This window comes from Neovison vison, chromosome 7 (genome assembly GCF_020171115.1).
Source record: "Neovison vison isolate M4711 chromosome 7, ASM_NN_V1, whole genome shotgun sequence".
In the NCBI taxonomy this organism is placed as follows: domain Eukaryota; kingdom Metazoa; phylum Chordata; class Mammalia; order Carnivora; family Mustelidae; genus Neogale; species Neogale vison.
The window spans coordinates 16,960,313-16,979,495 of record NC_058097.1 but is presented as its reverse complement, the minus strand read 5'-3'; the positions used below and the strand labels follow the sequence as shown (position 1 = coordinate 16,979,495).

The window sequence follows — 19,183 nt, the reverse complement described above, 5'->3', positions numbered from 1 at the left end:
GTTTGAGATGGAATTCTTTTTTTTTAAGATTTTATTTATTTATTTGACAGAGATCACAAGCAGATGGAGAGGCAGGCAGAGAGGGAGATAGAGGGAAGCAGGCTCCCTGCTGAGCAGAGAGCCCGATGTGGGACTCGATCCCAGGACCCCAAGATCATGACCTGAGCCGAAAGCAGCGGCTTAACCCACTGAGCCACCCAGGCGCCCTGAGATGGAATTCTTAACGTTTGACATAAAAGGCAGTGTCTGCCCATCCTTGAAGGACTTTGCATTTCTTCTTGCTTCTCTTGTCATTTTATGGTTTCTCTGCTCGTTTAGCAGATACTTGACTTGTGGCAAATACTTCAGGTTTGTCTACCCAAATGCACAGGAATAATAATTATCATTTTCTACTCGCATTGCTCTTCCACATTCAAAATGGTGATCACATTCACTGCCTCTGTTAATCTTCACAAAAACCCTGAAGAGGTAGGCTCCATCAGTGATGGTGACTGAGGCCCAGAGAAGTTAAACATGTTGTTTAAGGGCACTCAGCAGAACATGGTGGGATCTGGGCTTATTATTTGGCCACAAGACTCAGACCGGCCCTTTCTTCTTGTCCCTCTTACTGTCATTTACTGCAGCCTTTCCCTGCTCACCCCACCCTCACCCCTTCAAGTTTGGGATGTGAGTTAAAAAACCAGAATTAGGGGTGCCTGGGTGGCTCAGTGGGTTAAAGCCTCTGCCTTCAGCTCAGGACGTGATCTCAGGGTCCTGGGATCGAGTTCCACTTCAGGCTCTCTGCTCAGCACCGCCCGCCCTCTGCCTGCCTCTCTGCCTACTTGTGATCTCTGTCTGTCAAATAAATAAATAAAATCTTTAAAAAAAAAAAATAAAACCAGAATTAGACGTGAGGGTAGGGGTGAAGGCGTGGTTTTGATTTTTGTTTTTGCAATGCAGGGAGAGAGGGTTGGGTGGGTGATTGTTTGAAGGACGCAGCTCCCTTCCTGTGAACTCTCTCTTTGTTTGACCAGATAGCAACTCCAGCACAAGGTGGCCCCAGATTTCCCTGGATTCTAGCTAGGAGGCAAAATGATTCTTCCAAATAACCAAGGCCTAACAGGGTCTCTTCAGGGCAGCGGACTGTAACCATGACACTGAGTAACTCAGGTCGAGGGCCATTCCCCACTCTGCCCTTCACCTGGTTACCGGATGTCAGGCACATTTCTTAACCTCTCCTCGCCTCAGTCTTCAAAAGGGGATTATGATGGTGGTGCTCACCGTGTCATCGCAGTCCCTGGCTGCTCAGGCAAGGGTGGGGCTGTTGGCTTCAGAAACATTTGCAAGGGTGGCCCCTGGTGGAAAAAATGGAAAATTGCAACCCAGGTATGGAGGATGGTTGTAGGACTTTCTGGCAGAGACCTCATACTCATGAATGGAGAAGTGTCTGGCTGTGTTAAAATAGATTGAAGAGGAGGAATTTTTATAAAAGATCACTTGGACAGAATAGAAATTCCACTGGAGAAATGAAGGGCAAGTATTTGAAAAGGATGAGAACAGGCCACCTTGAGAATTTCATGGAACAAACCTTTTTTTTTTAAGATTTTATTTATTTATTTGACAGACAGAGATCACAAATAGGCTGAGAGGCAGGCAGAGAGAGAGAGAGAGAGAGAGGAAGAAGCAGGCTCCCTGCTGAGCAGAGAGCCCGATGTGGGGCTCAGTCCCAGGACCCTTGGATCATGACCCGAGCTGAAGGCAGAGGCTTCAACCCACTGAGCCACCCAGGTGCCCTGGGAACAAACTGTTTTAACTGGCTGTTCTCTCTGCCTCTTGGGCCCCTGAGCCAGGTTTCTGCAAGACTTGCCCCTTCAGATGTCCGCTCTGCCACCTCCACCGAGGGAGGCCTGTGCTCACCATCCAGTAAGAGTCACACCTTTCTGAATCCCCTTGTCCCATTACTTCATCATCATATCTTCTAATTTTAATTAATTTATTTTTTTAAAAAGATTTTATTTATTTATTTGACAGAGATCACAAGTAGGCAGAGAGGCAGGCAGAGAGAGAGCGGGAAGCAGGCTCCCTGCTGAGCAGAAAGCCCGTGCCGGGCTTGATCCCAGGACCCTGGGATCATGACCTGAGCTGAAGGCAGAGGCTTAACTCACTGAGCCACCCAGGCGCCTCTAATTTTAATTTCTAGAAAATACATGCCATGCTCAGCGTGGAGCCCAACCTGGGGTGCGACATGGGGCTTGAACTCATGACCTTGAGATTAGGACTTGAGCTGAGGGGTGCCTGGGTGGCTTATTTGGTTAAGCATGCAACTCTTGATTTTGTCTCAGGTCATGATCTCAGGGTCCTGGGATCGAGCCCCACATCAGGCTCCATGCTCAGCGCAGAGTCTGCTTGTTCCTCTCCCTCTGCTCCTTCCCCCACACACTCTCTCTCTTAGATAAATAAATAAGTAAATAAATAAATCTTAAAAACAAACAAACAGGACCTGAGCTGAGATCAAGAGCCAGATGCTTAACTTACTGAACCACCCAGGTGGCCCCCACCTCCCCATCATTCTTGTATCACTGTCTTTAATTCCTTCATATCTGTCACTCATCACTACCTGAAGTTATTGATTTCTGTATTTGTTCATATCTTCCACAACAGTGTAAGCTCAGTGAGAGCAGGTGCGTTGTCAGTCTTGTTGACAAGCTTGTGTCTAGAGTTCAGCACAGTTTCTGGCATTTGGCTTGGTGAACCCTGTAGAATGAGTTCTTGGGGATTCTGATGTTTAGTGTAAACAATTTTCACCACAACATCTCCAGCTTTGGGTATTGGTAGTTCTTAAGTTTTTTTTTTTTTCCAATTTATTTATTTTCAGAAAAACAGTATTCATTATTTTTTCACCACACCCAGTGCTCCATGCAAGCCGTGCCCTCTATAATACCCACCACCTGGTACCCCAACCTCCCACCCCTCCGCCACTTCAAACCCCTCAGATTGTTTTTCAGAGTCCATAGTCTCTCATGGTTCACCACCCCTTCCAATTTACCCAAAAGCACATACCCTCCCCAATGTCCATAACCCTACCCCCCTTCTCCCGGTAGTTCTTAAGTTTTAATACGTCCATAGCTATGAAGTTTGAAGTAGAGTTTTGAAATCATTGGTCATAACATTCCCCTACCCAAGTAGTCCTTTTCTCTCTTTCTCTCCCTTTTTTAATCCTTCTCTGTCTTCTGCATTTATTCGCTGCCCTGTGTGATCAGGTTGAAGATAACTCATTATCTCCCCTATCCAGATGATCAGTTTCTCACTTCCCCCAGCAGATTGCAAGCAGGCATTACCTCTGGGTGCTTCAGATAATAAGCACATAGTCAGCACTCACTACGTATTTGGGGTGATCACTGTCTTTGGTGGAATACTCATGAGGGTTGAATAAATGATTAAGCAAAGCCACATTTGTTTTTAAAGGTTTTTTCTTTTTTTTTTAAGATTTTATTTGTTTAGAGAGTATACATATGTGCACGCTAGTAGCAGGGAGGGGTAGAGGGAGAGAGAGAATCTCAGTTTCAGAGGAGTTGCTCTTGTTGCCTTTGTTCTGTAGTTGGGTAGTCTGAGGCGCAGGGAGGTTAAGTACTTTGCCCAAGGTCACAGAGTTAATAATAAACAGAGCTGGGACTTGAACACAGGTATTCTCTTCCTCTCTTAAGCATCATGCCATGTGCCTCTCTTTTATTATGCCACTGTTTATTGAAATGTAAACTCTTATTTGAATGTAGACCCTCCACAACGTCTCACTGTACTTTAGTCTCTAACCATTGAACTTCGTAAGTATTCTGTCTCTCTGATTCCGCGGTCTGTTTTCATATCGTCAGGAGCCAGCTGAAGGAGAGGCCTCTTTTTGGCTTTTGAAAAAAAGTTAACTTTCTAAACAGGTTACTGTTTGCATTTTACAAGCAGCTAAGAAAGAAATGAGACCATGTTTAACAGTCCCCCGGGGGTGCTGAGCAACATCGTAACGATATTGGTGACTTGGCCATCTTTCTGTTCTGTCCCCACCCTGGGTTGTTTTGCTTGTGTTTGTTTTGTGTGAGTCAGGCTTTTGGTGGGTAAACCAAGTTCACTTAGGAGAGAAGGGATGCTTTTGTCTTGACGCTGCCCCATTTCCTAATCCCTGTGATTGATGCCCCACAGTGAGTTTTGAAGGATGCACTGGCCGGCCAGGGACAGCCTACAATGCCGATGACACGCGATTCAAAGTGAACGCAGATGGTGTGGTGACCGTCAAGCGGCCTCTACAACTTCATAAACCAGAGCTGAGTTTTCTGGTCCACGCCTGGGACTCCAGCCGCAGGAAGCTCTCTGCCAGAGTCACGCTGAAGGCAGCCGAGCACCGTGACCACCATCCCCGCCACCACCATCATGTATGTTGGAGTGTTTCTTGGAAGTTCACTCTTGTTTTAAGTCTGTTGCGCAATCTGATTTCTCTGCCATTTGCACCTTTCCCATTTGGGGCTGGAGTTTTTCTTGTGACGTTCAGCAGCCTCCCTGCCTTTAGCCCACTGGACAGATACCAGTAGCACTCTCCTCGACATCACAACCAAAAATGTCTCCAGGCATGGCCAGTGCCGGTGCCGGTGGGGATGGGGGGTGTTGTGGAATCCCCCTAGTTGAGACTGTTGGTTTCACTGAACTAATTCTATTTTTTTGTCTTTTTTTAAGATTTTATTTATTCATTTGACAGAGAGACCACAAGTAGGCAGAGAGAGAGGCAGGCCAGAGAGAGAGGGGGAAGCAGGCTCCCCACTGAGCAGAGAGCCTGACTCAGGGCCCAATCCCAGAATGCGGAGATCACAACCAGAGCCGAAGGCAGAGGCCCAACCCACTGAGCCACCCAGGCGCCCCTGAACTAATTCTTTTTTTTTTTTTTTTTTTAAGAATTTTAAATTTATTTGTCAGAGAGAGAGAGGGAGCACAGGCAGACAGAATGGCAGGCAGAGGCAGAGGGAGAAGCAGGCTCCCTGCTGAGCAAGGAGGCCCGATGTGGGACTCGATCCCAGGACGCTGGGATCATGACCTGAGCCGAAGGCAGCTGCTTAACCAACTGAGCCACCCAGGCGTCCCCCTGAACTAATTCTTGCTGGGAATTTTTTTGTGTTTGGGTGGGGAGGGATCAGGTGGAATGATGGCAATTTGTTAATCATCTTTCTGTCAGTAATAGAAAATAGTGGGTAAGAAATGTGGGCACTGTCTGGGATTGAATCACAATCCTGCCACTCACTACCTGAGTAGCTGGGGGAGAGTTCACTTAAGGAATTTCAGTCACAAAGAGGTTACCTGTAACGTGGAGAAGAGTGACTGCAGGAATTAATACATGTGAAATGCTGTAATATGTTAGGCATACAGTAAGTACTCAGTAATTGCTCATTTTCTTTTTCTTAGAGGAAGAATGAATAAGAGATCTATTCTCTGATCATTCTATTCTTTTTATTATTTTAATACTTAGATAACATTTTTTTCCGTTTCATTTTACTCTTTGTGTTTCTACTGGGGAGGGTCTTGGGATGGGATGAGAAGAATCAGCGGGAAGCTTTTGTTCTGTTGGACTGTAATCTGCACGAGATCCTTCCCTGTTGTATTTGTAGTGCCTGTCCCACAGTCTGGCTCACACCAGGAACCCTGTAAGTACTGAATGGACAGATGGGTGAATAGGCCATGAATGAAAGGATATATATCTGCCCAGTTCTTGGCAACAGTGTTTCTGGGTATTGTTACCCAAGCAGACACCTTTGCTAGTTTCTAAACTGTTTCCATCGTGCTTCCTACCAGAATGTCTTTCTGGAGGCCATTCTAGTTGTATTCTGGTACTGCCTTAAAAATACAGAACATGTTGGAAGTACCAAGGTCTTTAAGGTCTGGCTTCTGTTTTTCTCCCCAAAGGTAGTTGAGATTGCAGGAGCTTAATAGTCTTGATAGATATATTCTTTTCTCCCAGATCTACCTCTTTTCTGGTAGACCAGAAAAATGAAGAACTTAGTAGCAGTTTATTAACATAACTCCTTGACTCAAGTCTCCAGCTGATTCCATCATTTATGTAAGTTCAGCATGGTGAGTTATTGCTGGACAACTGTGTGTGGAAGGCTTCTATGACCAAAAGATAAGTTTTGAGCTTGGTTTTTTCAAACCTTTCCTCCCTATTTCTGCCAGTTTTGCCTCTGCCTCTCTTTTTGTTGTATCATGATGAGGTTCAAATGCATATTACAGAAAATGATGAATGACAGTGGCTTATTCAAAATGGAGTATTTCTTTGCCAAGTTGAAGAAACTCAAGGGTAAGTTGTGGCAGTATGGAGACCCTACAGTCATTAGGAGCCTAGGTTACTCTTTTCCTTTCTATTCTTCCATCCTCAACATACGGCTTCCATCCTCAAGGGTACCGCGTGATCCAAAATGGCTGCTGGTGCTCTAGTCATCAAATCTTAATTCTAGATGGTAAGGAGAAAGGAAGAAAGTGAACAAAAGCATCACTCAGTTGTCTGCCTACCTTTTTAAAGAAGTCTTTATGGAATTCATTTTTAAAAGATTAAAAAAAACCCTAATCTCTACATCCAACATGTGGCTTGAACTTAGAACTCCGAGATCTAGCGTTGCTTGGCCTTGTAACTGAGGTAGCCAGACACTCACGCTGCGGAATTTTTTTTTTTTTTTTAAAGTTATTTGTTTGACAGAGAGATAGCAAGAGAGCACAAGCAGGGGAAGCAGCAGGCAGAGGGAGAGGGAGAAGCAGGCTCCCCATGGAGCAGGGAGCCAGATGCAGGGGCTTCCCAGGACCCTGATACCATGACCTGAGCTGAAGGCAGACGTTTAACCAGCTGAGCCACCCAGGCATCCTGTCCCAGTCCCCCCCACCGCCACCACCTCTATGGAATTCTTAAGCTAATAAGGCTTATATCTCACTGGTTGGAACTTGACCTCATGGCCATACCTAGCTGTAAATGCAGTGAAGAAAATGTACTCTCTTACTTGAACACAGTGCTGGATACAAAACTATCTATATAGAGAGATCTATATCTGTATCTATATGGAGAGAGACAGGTATAGATACTTCGGAGTTTGTTCATTTTTTTTTTTTTTTAAGATTTTATTTATTTATTTGACAGAGAGAAATCACAAGTAGATGGAGAGGCAGGCAGAGAGAGAGAGAGGGAAGCAGGCTCCCTGCTGAGCAGAGAGCCCGATGTGGGACTCGATCCCAGGACCCTGAGATCATGACCTGAGCCGAAGGCAGTGGCTTAACCCACTGAGCCACCCAGGCACCCGAGTTTGTTCATTTTTAAATAAGAAAGGGAGAATGGATATTGAGTGGTACGTGGCAGCATAGCTGCTGAGGTTCACTTTGGTTCGTTTCTAGTTCAAGAGACCCTGTGGGTCCTGCATTAGAAGGGGTACTGGGGGGCCCTGGACTGGCTCAGTTGGTAGAGCATGCAACTCTTGATCTTGGGACTGTAAGTCAAGTGCCGTGTTGGGTGTAGAAGTTACTTTAGGGCACCTGGGTGGCTCAGTGGGTTAAACCCTCTGCCTTCGGCTTGGGTTGTGATCCCAGAGTCCTGGGATCGAGCCCCATGTCGGGCTCTCTGCACAGCAGGGAGCCTGCTTCTCTTCCTCTCTATGCCTGCCTCTCTGCCTACTTGTGATCTCTGTCAAATAAATAAATAAAATCTTAAAAAAAAAAAAAGAAATTACATTAAAATCTTTAAAAAAAATAAAAGGAAGGGTGACAGTCCCACTTCTTTAATTCATATGAAATACATAGATCTTACATATATCAAAACATGCTATGTACTATGTATATAATTATCTACACACACAGTTTTTGTCAGTTATGCGTTTTAACTTCCTGGTTTTTTAATCTTTGGGTACATTTTCTCAGTCTGGTATGATTTTTTTCTGAGGGACGAATTCCATGCTCAGTATGTTTAGGCATGGTTCTCTTTAACATCACATGAAGATATTAATGTCCTCTTGCCAGTGTTCATCATTTCTTTATTCTTTTTCTCTGAAAATACTCCGCAGTTCTGATGTCAGCAACACGTGCCCTTTGTCTTCCTCTTCAGCGTGGCAGATGAACCTGGGTTCATGTACTGATGCTGTACACTCAGGTGGCTCTGCGAGATGGCCCTGTTTAGGCTTAGGATACATTTGCAGACAGTCCTTGGAAGACTTTGTTCCTGTGTTGTATCTAATCCCAAACTCACATCCATTAAAACCACAGCTCAGTGTTTGCCAACCTAACTGTCATTATGACCATTTGTTGAGCATTTATATGTTTCAGGAGCTATTCTTTTTTTTTTTTAAGATTTTATTTATTTGACAGACAAGAGATCACAAGCAGGCAGAGAGAGAGGAGGAAGCAGGCTCCCCGCGGAGCAGAGAGCCCGATGTGGGGCTCGATCCAAGGACTCTGGGATCATGACCTGAGCCGAAGGCAGAGGCTTAACCCACAGAGCCACCCAGGCACCCCTCAGGAGCTATTCTAAGTGCTTTATTTGCAATACCAGTAGCTCATTTAATCCTTCCAATGATACCGCATATTAGGGAACTGTGGAACAGAGTAAAACAGTGTCCCTAGGAGTTGCAAATGCCATAGTGAGGATTCACAGATAGGCAGCCTGGTTCTGCAGCTTGCCCTTGGCTCAGGAGGGACTACTTCTCTGGAATATTAATAATCCAAGGACGCAGAGAGAGAGAGAGTGTGTGTGTGTATAAAACCAGTATGTAGGAATGCAGTACTGGGAAGGATTCTGAGATGATAGCTCATCTTACTCATGTCTGTATTGTGCATTTTTAAAAATTTGTATTAGCAGAACTATATAGAGAAATTTCTGTATAGCAGAACTATATAGAAAAAAAAAATGTTCTGCTTAAGGCATACTTGGGAATAAACCACTGTACAAATTATTGCACATCTGAAATCACAGTGCATAACAGACTGCATAAAAATAATTGTTTTGTTTTCTTTAAAGATTTTATTTATTTATTTGACCTGGGGGGAATACAAGGGCACACAAGCAGGGGGAGTGGGAAAGGGAGAAGCAGGCATCCCGCCAAGCAGGGAGCCCGGTGCGGGGCTTGATCCCAGTCATGATCTGAGCCAAAGGCAGATGCTTAAGGACTAAGCCACCCAGGCGCCCCTCTGCATAAAACTGTTAAAGAAATTAACCGGGTGCATTTACCTGACTTAGGTCATAAATGTAGGTTGAAAGACAAAACAAGATTTTGCTTGTCAAAGTATGCAGCAGTTTGAGAACTTGGGATTCCTCGTTTGACGCCTTTAGAACCAAGACTCACCAGGCATCATCATTTACGTTATTAAAAACCCATTTTCTGTACATGAATTCCTTCCTCTTCTTCTGATATCATCATAACGGCTTTTAGAAGGCAAAGAGAGTACACGGTGATCTTTGTACTTACATTGCATCGAAACACAATTCAAAGTAATTCTGGTCGTCCCTCCTCTCCCCAACTCATGGCTCTAATGTATACCCTGATAGCCACACCTTCCAGTCACAAACTTGGTGTTTTTTTTTTTTTTTTTTTTTTTAAAGATTTTATTTATTTATTTGACAGAGATCACAAGTAGCCAGAGAGAGGCAGGCAGAGAGAGAGAGAGGAGGAAGCAGGCTCCCTGCTGAGCAGAGAGCCCGATGTGGGACTCGATCCCGGGACCCTGGGACCCCGAGATCATGACCTGAGCCGAAGGCAGCGGCCCAACCCACTGAGCCACCCAGGCTCCCCAAACTTGGTGTTTTTTAAGTCCAGGAATATTCAAGTTGGATTTAGCATTGGAATGATAGAATACCCAGTCACAGACCTCATCGGTTCTTTGATTTGTCTTCTGGTGTCTTTGTGTCTCCCAATTATCTATTCATAAGTTGGCTTGTTGGGAACTTGTCCGTGGTTATAGTGCTTTCCAGCTGGGTTCCTCCCTTCCCCTGGGGAAGAAGGGGGTACGGTTTAAAAGGTTAAAAAATACATATATATACTGAATTCTCTCCTGGTAGGGTGGGGCATATCCACCCTTTTGGGCTTTAAAAGTGCTTCTTCGTGTGTAAGGTGAAGTGGTCCCACTTGGAGAAGGTTCAGTTGCACTTCGGCCCTGGGAGGGTCAGTGCCCTATGTGTTTGCCATGGTGCCTGGTCAGTTTGTCTGAGTGGGCACACTTCCATCCACAGTCGTCCGTGTCAGTCAGGTGGTAGGGCTTCTCAGCTGTGTGGGTTTCCAGGTGTGCCTTGAGGTGAGGACTCTTCATACAGGTTTTGCCACAGCCTGCATAATCACAAATGTGAGTGGCTGTCCTTTTCCGGGGCCACAACCTTCTTCCCCTCTTTGGTATTGGCTCCTGCAGCTTGCAGGAACGGGGGGGGGGCATGAGCTCTTGGTAATGGAGCCATGGGACCTATGGCTGCATCTGGTCTGGCCAGAAGGGTGGATAGTTGGGCCCTGGATGGGGATGAAAGCCCAGGGGGAGCTGTAGGACAGTATGATAGTCCCCGCTACTCGGCAGTTCTGGGCACCGAGGGTTGGGGTAGTCCAGCAGGGTAGTTGTACTCCCGGAAGAAGTCTTGCCCTGGCAGCTCTATCTCGTACATTTTGAATCAGATGTGAAAAGCCATGAAGTAGCACTTGAATCCCCTTCGGCAAACAGTGATCAGTGATTATGTGGAGAGTAAGAGATGGAATTGTACTCTAGAACCTTTATGTATTACCGCTAGTCACTTTAAAGCACTTAAACACTTTGGAGGATATTTTTCTTCCATCTTCCACTATCTTATTTCCCTGTGTGTGCATAAAGTTTTCTTTATCACACATGAAAACTGTTCAATACAAGTCTCAAAGGGTGTTTTTGGTTCCCATCCCAACAGCTTCTATTAAAACAAATGGAAACCAAACAGATAAAATGATACAATGAGATTATAGGATTGGTATCGATCACAAAGTAGTTCTTAGTAGCAGTTTCTAAAACTTAACTCATCCAGGCTGAGAACTCCACTTTGGGGACCTAAGCCCCTAGGAAAAACAGAAAAGAAAATAGAAACTCTTGCATATTCAGTTGTTGAATAAACTCTGACATTCAAATCATCAAGAGTGTAATGTTCTATTAAAAACGATAGCTATATTTAGGCTTGAAATAATTTGCAAAATAATAATAAACTCTCAAAAGTATAATTGTGTGTACATAATGATTACTTGAACTCTGGACATTAGAAGGATCAAAAGGGAACACCGTTTTTACTATATGTCAGAGAAGTTCATTGTGTTGTGTTTTGTTATTAAGTTAAAACCATTGCCTGCCCCCGAGAAGGCTGGAGATGCTGGCTGGTTAGGTGGGGCTGTTTTTGGCCTGTTTACCTCTCCTGAATTTTCTAAATTTTGTTCTTCATCCTCTTTCTTTTTAGGATGCTATCTCTGAAACCCAGACAGAAGTGCTCACATTTCCGAGCTCCCAGCGTGGTCTCAGAAGACAGAAGAGAGACTGGGTTATCCCTCCTATCAGCTGCCCAGAAAACGAGAAAGGCCCATTTCCTAAAAATCTGGTTCAGGTAGAGAAAGAAGTTCTCTATTTCTCTGGGAGCAGTTTGGTAGAACATGGGACCTAGAAGGAAATGGTGGGGAGAAACCCCAATGTCAGGATCCTTCCTTGATAATTCTGTTTGTTCTGTTTGGTCTTCAGATCAAATCTAACAGGGACAAAGAAATCAAGGTTTTCTACAGCATCACTGGTCAAGGAGCTGACACACCTCCAGTTGGTGTATTTGTTATTGAAAGAGAAACGGGATGGCTGAAGGTGACAGAGCCTCTGGACAGAGAACAAATCGCCAAGTACATCGTGAGTACCCCTCGGAAGCATGCAAATAATGGGGTCATATCCTTCCAAATTTTTTCGGTTGACCCATGTTGGATCCCAAGAAAAGATGCTCTGGACGTATGAAGCTTATTAATTGGATATCTCTATGCCCATTGACAAGGGGAGATGACAGGAGAATCTGGAAAAAGGGAAGGAGGGGTGTTGATTTTTTCCCATTAGGATTAAAGAGAGGGGAGTCTTAGGACCATACAGGAGTTTAGACAGAAGATATCAACTTACTTTTGGGGCTTAAAGTTCCTGATCCAAACGAAGAGGCCAGTTACAATGTTGGGGAGCAAAAGCCATTCCTGGGCCTTGGTAGCTTTGTGAGCTTGGGGAGCTCGTGGGTAGTACATGGGGCCAAATGCAGAAAAATCTGGGGGAGACACTAGATGGGAGAAGCCAGAGCAAATTTTACCCTGCTGGGAATAAGAGTGTTTTAGGCCTCTGGTCTTGTCTTAGGTCTGGCTCCCCAACCTTCCTGGGGGAAAGGGGAACTCTGACCTGGTGGTTGTGTTCTGCAGCCCATGAATCTTTACAAAAATATGACTTTAGCCAGTGTCATGACATCACTGAAGCAGCAGCACATGTATGAGAAAAGTTCTCTGCGGGGCTGGGGGGTTGTCCATCCTTGGGTCTTGGAGAGTGGGAGGGAGTGGAGGCCAGCTGGAGTTCTCCTCACACGACTTCTCCCATTTCTTCCTCCTTGTTGGGGTCCAAATAACCCTCACTTGGTTGTTACAGCTCTATTCTCACGCCGTGTCTTCTAATGGGAATGCAGTTGAAGACCCAATGGAGATCGTGATCACTGTGACGGATCAGAATGACAACAAGCCTGAGTTCACCCAGGAGGTCTTTGAAGGATCTGTCATGGAAGGTGCTCTGCCAGGTATGGCCAGTGTCAAGATGCTGAATACCCAGAAAGACACTTAGATTCTTCAGACCTCAAAGTGTTGGGGCTAGTGTTTGGGGTCAGGTCCTTCATAAGAACAGAACTTTTTTGGAAGCCTGTGTGTGTGTGTGTGTGTGTGTGAGACATCATTCTGCAGAAATGTGTATGACAAAATAGGAGTCAGCTCCACATTGGGCTTCCTGCTCAACGGGGAGCCTGCTTCTCCTCCTCCCTCTGCTGCTGTTCCTGCTGTGCTCTCCTCTTGCTCTCTGTCAAATAAATACATAATAAAGTAAGTAAATAAAGCAAATGAATAAATAATCTGTAAAAAAAATATATATATATAGGGGCACCTGGGTGGCTCAGTGGGTTAAGCCGCTGCCTTCTGCTCAGGTCATGTTCTCAGGGTCCTGGGATCGAGCCCCGCATTGGGCTCTCTGCTCAGCAGGGAGCCTGCTTCCTCCTCTCTCTCTGCCTGCCTCTCCTTGTGATTTCTCTCTGTCAAATAAATAAATAAAATCTTAAAAAAAAAAAAACATACATATATATATATAGAGAGAGAGAGAGCAGTTTAAGAGGGGTGCCTGGCTGGCTCAGTTGGTAGAGCATGTGACTCTTGGTCTTGGGGCTGTGGATTCTAGCCCCACATTGGGCATAGAGCTCACCCCTCCCCACAAAAAGGATCAGTTTAAGAACCTTCTCTAATAAACAAATCGTTGCCATTCCTGAACGCATTCTTTTCTCTCCGTGGTAAAGGTAGCCACTGCCCTGACTTTGGTGGTAGTCATTCCTTTGCTTCCCCTTATCTTGTGCATGTGTACCCCTCTATAATATATCATGTGTATATGTACTCCTCTATAATATCTGGGTTTTTTGGCATGTTTTCAGATTTTGTATACATGGAATCACACTCGACATGTGTTTCTGTGATGTGCTCTGCTCCTTCAGCTTTACGGACATAAAGTTCTTCGTGTTGGTGCCCATAGCAGTCAAGGTCATCCATTCTCATTGCTGCATCATATTTATTATTTTTATATTTATAGAAAGCCCTTTATTCCCCTGTTGAGGGAACTTGAGCTTGTTTCAGTTTTTTGCTGTTTGAAATAGTGTTCTCGGGATATTCTTTAATATATGACTTGATGCGTACTCACGAGGCTTTGTCCAGGGTGTGTGTCCATAATGGCGGATTGCTCAGTTATTTGGGGTACATGCCTGTTCGGTGTGACTAGTGGTTGAACCACTTGATATTCCCGCCAGCAGTCGATATCCTAGAATTGTTAGACTTCTTAGCTTTGTTGAGTGTGCGCTTGGTATCTCTGTACAATTTTAAATGGCTTGTCTCTGATTTATTAATGGGCTGTTAGCATTTTCTATGTTTGCTGGCCATTTGGGTTTCTTCTTCATGACTTGTCTCTTCAAGTCTTTTGCTCCATTTTTCTCTTGGACTATTTGTCCTTTTCCTGTGGAGCCCTAAGGAATTTGTTGATGTCTTGGGCACTAGTCCTTCGGCCGTCACATGTGCTGTAAGTATTCTCTGCCAGCTTGAAGGCTGTGATCTCTAGTGACCGTTCTCTCTGGTGAAGCTGTGCCTCAGACACCACGTGGGGATATTGGTGGGATTGTTTTCACCTCACTCACTCACTCACTCACTCACTCACTGTTTTTCACCTCATTCACTCAGTATGGGAGACCAGGAACCATGTTTAGTTGAAGGTTCTTTATTCCCCATCGTCCTCACCTCCAGCCCCCATCCAAAATTGTTGGAAAAGCAGAGTCATTGGAATACTGCTCACTGGATGGAATGCTTTTTTCCTCCCCTACCACTTTGGTAAAGATTTTTGGAAGGCAGAGAATCAGGGCTCCTCTTGTAACACTCTGGATAGAACCGAGCTGAGCTCTGTTGACCAGAATCAAAGTGCAGCCGAACCGTCTCTTTCTCTCCCTCGCCACTTCCAGGCACCTCCGTGATGCAGGTCACGGCCACAGATGCGGATGACGACGTGAACACCTACAACGCCGCCATCGCTTACCGCATCGTCACCCAAGACCCCCTCCTGCCCAGCAGCATGATGTTCACTATCAACAAGGACACAGGAGTCATCAGCGTGCTCACCACCGGGCTGGACCGGGAGGTCAGGGCTCAAGAGGTTCTGGAGGGGGTTGAGGGCAAACCTTTGCTGAGGCCATTTGCCGCTTTATGTTTACGGTCTGAGCTTTGCATCTAAACAGCTCTCTAGAGGTTTTATACCTAGAAGGCAGGCTGGCATTGAAGCAAATGATCAAATAAACGGTTTCCATGTCCTGGGCTGGGCTTGATGTGGCTGTTGGTCGTGACTCACAGGTTTTGATCTCTGCAGAAAATTCCCATGTACACCCTGGTGGTCGAGGCTGCCGACCTGCAAGGTGAAGGGTTAAGCACAACCGCAACGGCTCTGATCACGATCACTGACATCAACGATAACGCCCCCGTCTTCCAGCCCACCACGGTAATTCTGCAGCCCCCTGGATGGTTTCCAGAGAAAGGTCCTCCCTGGCTTTGCAGCTGCTCATGGGTGAACGAACCCTTTGAAGATTTTCCCCAGACTAGTGAGCTTTCAGACACAAGCAGATTGGGATGGGAGTCGTCTGTCCTCCTCAGCGTGGACCCTGTTGACCCAGGTTTGCAGAGTTGCAGATGGCACCTGGGGGCCCCTGCCTGGCTCAGTCCATGGAGCACGCAACTCTTGATCTTGGGGTTGTGAGTTCAAGAGAGCAGTTTAAAAAGAAAAAAAGGCACTTGTTGAGCTCATGTCCTCATGTTGTGCGTCCTGCTGGCAAATCTTAGCAGGTTTTGGTTATTCACTGAACAAGTATTTTCTACGTTTATAACAGGAATTGTGTTACATACTGGAGATACTATCACAATAAGACAAAATTTCTGTTCTCATTGGAGTTGATAGTCTAGTTAGGGAGATGTTGGACAACCTGTACAAACTGTAGTGTGCAATTAAATGGAGATGGATAGAAGGTACTAAAAGCCACATGAAAGAATGCTAAATCTTAGTATGTTAGTTAGAAATAATCTCAGTGGTTATTAACAGAGACTTGACTCTTGGTACCTTAATCAAATAAGGTAAACTTTCTCTTGTGTCACAAAGTGCCTAGAGCTAGAGTATCTACACTCTGAGTGGAAACTCCGTCTTGTTGTCCCACCATCATTGGGGCATGGCTTCCATCCTCAGTGGCCCCAGATGGCTGCTGCAGCTCCAGCTGTCTCCGTGCTTCATTCAGGGAAGAGGCAAGGGCATGGGGAGCAAAAGGCATTGCTGCTAAGTCAAGGCTTCTTAGTTCCATCCCACAAGTTTCCTTTACCTCTTATTAGCAGTTGCTGTCTTCGAGGAGGATGGGAAATAAAATATTTTGTCTGGGCACATTGCTGCCCCCAACAATATAATTTGTGAAGAAGGGGTGAGTGGATATTTACTAGGCAATTAGCAGTATCTGCCACCCTAATCTAAGCATTGTGAGTACAAAAAGGCTTCACAAAGCCGGTGATGTTTACAGTAAGACTTGAAAGGTCTGGTCCGAGGAAAGCATCAGCATCCTAGAGACTGACTGGAAAGCCAGGGCTTGGGGTGAACGCACTACCAACCTCTGCTCTAGGTTTCTTGCAGCCTGCTCCCACCTGCAGGGCCTGGGCCTGAGCCGCACCTGCTAGGCCAGCCATGCCAGCCATAGACCTGCCACCCCCACAGCTCCTGGCCTTCCTTTCTGCCCATTTCTCCTGCCTAATGGGCTTTCGTGCAGTTCTAGTTTTTCTAGAAAATGACCTTTGTATTAGTAGAGTCTTCAGGAGATTTTTGTTAGAAACCAAGGACTCCCTTCAGCTGTGAACAGGTTTTTCCCTTGGTTCCAACCCAAAGTTTTACGTACTTTTCTGGTTTACTCAGTAAATTTGTGGTTGGCTTTACCCCATTTAGTATCCTACGTTCTTAGTCCTATGTTAGGTTTACATCTCAAGAAGTGGTGAAATGTACATCGGTCTAATTAAATATGAAATAGCCATGATAATAGGAAGGTAGGACTTGAAAGGAGGTTGTCCATGTGGGATAGGGGGCAGTGGAAGAGTGTTCTAGGCAGAGGGATCACCATATGAAAAATGCCCTGAATCAATAAAAAAGTGTCAAGAACTGAAAAAGGCTCCGTAGTGAACCAAATGAGGTTGGGTCCTACAGGCCTTGTAGATGGAAGTAAGAATTTTAGAATTGATCCTGGTGCAAGGGGATGTCATCAGGGTTTTAAGCAGAGGACCATACTGACCAGACTTCCATTTTATGAAAATTGTCGGTGCCACTAGGAATGGTGGCAGAGGAGAGGAGTAGTGGGTAAGCCACAGTATCTTTGAGTTTGGTTACGATCACAGTCAGCAGCTGGGCTGGAGTGTGCTGAGGGGCTCAGGTAGTCAGATCCTTGGAAAGCGGATGCAGGTAGTCTTGAAGGATGAGGCACCTTGAGCAGAATTGGCTGCTCCCCCAACAGGAAGTAGGGGCTCTGCTGGTGGAGTAGGCTCTTCTCCAAGACTCTGCTTGAAAGGATTCCTTTAGCTCTCAGGGACCTGGCTCATCTATTAGGTGTTGGGAGGTCATAAGTGACTCATCTTCTCCTTTGCTCTGTAGTACCAGGGGCGAGTGCCTGAGAACAAGGCCAACGTTGAAATCGCCGTACTCAAAGTCACTGATGACGATGTCCCCAATACCCCAGCATGGCAGGCCGTGTACACCATTTTGAACAATAACGATGAGCAGTTTGTGGTCACCACAGACCCAGTAACCAACGACGGCATTTTGAAAACAGCTAAGGTTTGTATGGTGCCTGGCAAGATGCAGAAACTGACATCTCAGCCAGCTGCCTGCTTCCTTGTCCCTCGGTGTCCTTTCCGAAGTCGAGTAGCATGGCGGTGGTGGGTTAGGAGTGGGCAGCTGTCCCAGGTTCTGGTGAGCCATTTGGGGTTTGCAGCAACTCTTCAGGCACATGGGAGAAGCTCCTACGCAGCCCCTTGAAATCAAGGAGAAAGAAAGTACCATCTGTTTTAAAAGGCTTTCTCCCTGAAACATTTGCCTACCCCCATATCCATTTTGCAAATGAGAAGAAAGAAGGGTTTACTGGTCTCTGCTATTTTGCTGGATTATTTTAGAAGTGGGACACATGACTTTTTGAAAGATGTCTTGGAAACCTGAAAACTAAGAAGTTGGGTGATTCTCTTGTCAAAGTTATTCAAAGTTAGCAGATCTCTGGTTCAGCCCCTAAACACAGACTTCCTGTTGAATAGGCGAGCAAGACTGTTCGTTTCTGCGGCACCTTTTCTACATAGCCTTATCTCCCCCTGAACACTGATGTCAACATAGTCTATGCTACCAACAAAAGAAACCACTAAAATGAACCCCTACCAGGGCGCCTGGGTGGCTTAGTGGGTTAAGCCGCTGCCTTCAGCTCAGGTCATGATCTCAGGGTCCTGGGATCGAGTCCCGCATCGGGCTCTCTGCTCAGCAGGGAGCCTGTTCCCTCTCTCTCTCTCTGCCTGCATCTCCATCTACTTGTGATTTCTCTCTGTCAAATAAATAAATAAAATCTTTAAAAAAAAAAATAAATGAACCCCTACCATACACGAAGTCCCTCACAAAAGTTTCCAGTTTATTCTTTAAAGGAACTCTACCTACTGGTTCTTTTTCGTATGTATCTGGGTGTGGAAACAGACCCAGAGATGTAGTTGCCTGGACCACACAGCTGGGAAATGGCCCACCTGGACTTTGACCTTGTTGCTGGCTGATAACTGAACTGCATGTTGTCACTAAATTTAATTGAGGTCAGCGAGGTCAGGAGCAGGGTCTTCTGTCCATCTGCTCTTGCACAGACCATATGTCACATAGCATGCCAACATTCTTACTAGTCCTGGATAGTAGATGACTTAAGGTGCTAGTGTTTGCTTACTGGGTTGTGCTATTCAAGGCTTCACATAGTTTGTTACTCTCTGCTAGGGTTCTTACCTCTTTTTATTTATTTTAAAGATTTTATTTATTTATGAGAGAGAGAGAGAGAGAGAGAGATGGTGAGAGCAGGAATACAGGCAGGGGGAGTGGGAGAGGGAAAGCAGGCTTCCCACTGAGCAGGGACCCTGGTGTGGGGCTCGATCCCAGGACTTTGGGATCGTGACCTGAGTCGAAGGCAGACACTTAAGGTTCCTCTAGGGTTCTTATCTTTAATATGGTTGCATTTAGCTTTTGAAAAACATCCACATCCTGCCCCCACCCCCGAGGTGGGGAGGTAGATTATTGTTCACTGGGTCAGGGTGTAGGCCTTTATTTTCTTCAGAAGTTTTTAAGTTAACTTCTTCCTAATGCAGCCAGATCAGAGAGCCAGCCACAGCAATAGTTAAGC

General features: G+C 45.5%; 1 protein-coding gene across 1 annotated transcript in view; it reads left to right on the top strand.

Annotated features, from left to right (window-relative positions):
- CDH1 (cadherin 1) overlaps window positions 1–19,183 on the top strand; it is an 85,415-nt gene that overhangs the window by 46,761 nt on the left and 19,471 nt on the right. The window contains exons 3-9 of the mRNA XM_044255854.1: window positions 4,168–4,397; window positions 11,429–11,572; window positions 11,704–11,859; window positions 12,622–12,766; window positions 14,726–14,901; window positions 15,127–15,255; window positions 17,425–17,607. Coding sequence (XP_044111789.1) covers window positions 4,168–4,397; window positions 11,429–11,572; window positions 11,704–11,859; window positions 12,622–12,766; window positions 14,726–14,901; window positions 15,127–15,255; window positions 17,425–17,607 — 1,163 coding nt within the window. The remainder of the gene's footprint in view (window positions 1–4,167; window positions 4,398–11,428; window positions 11,573–11,703; window positions 11,860–12,621; window positions 12,767–14,725; window positions 14,902–15,126; window positions 15,256–17,424; window positions 17,608–19,183) is intronic.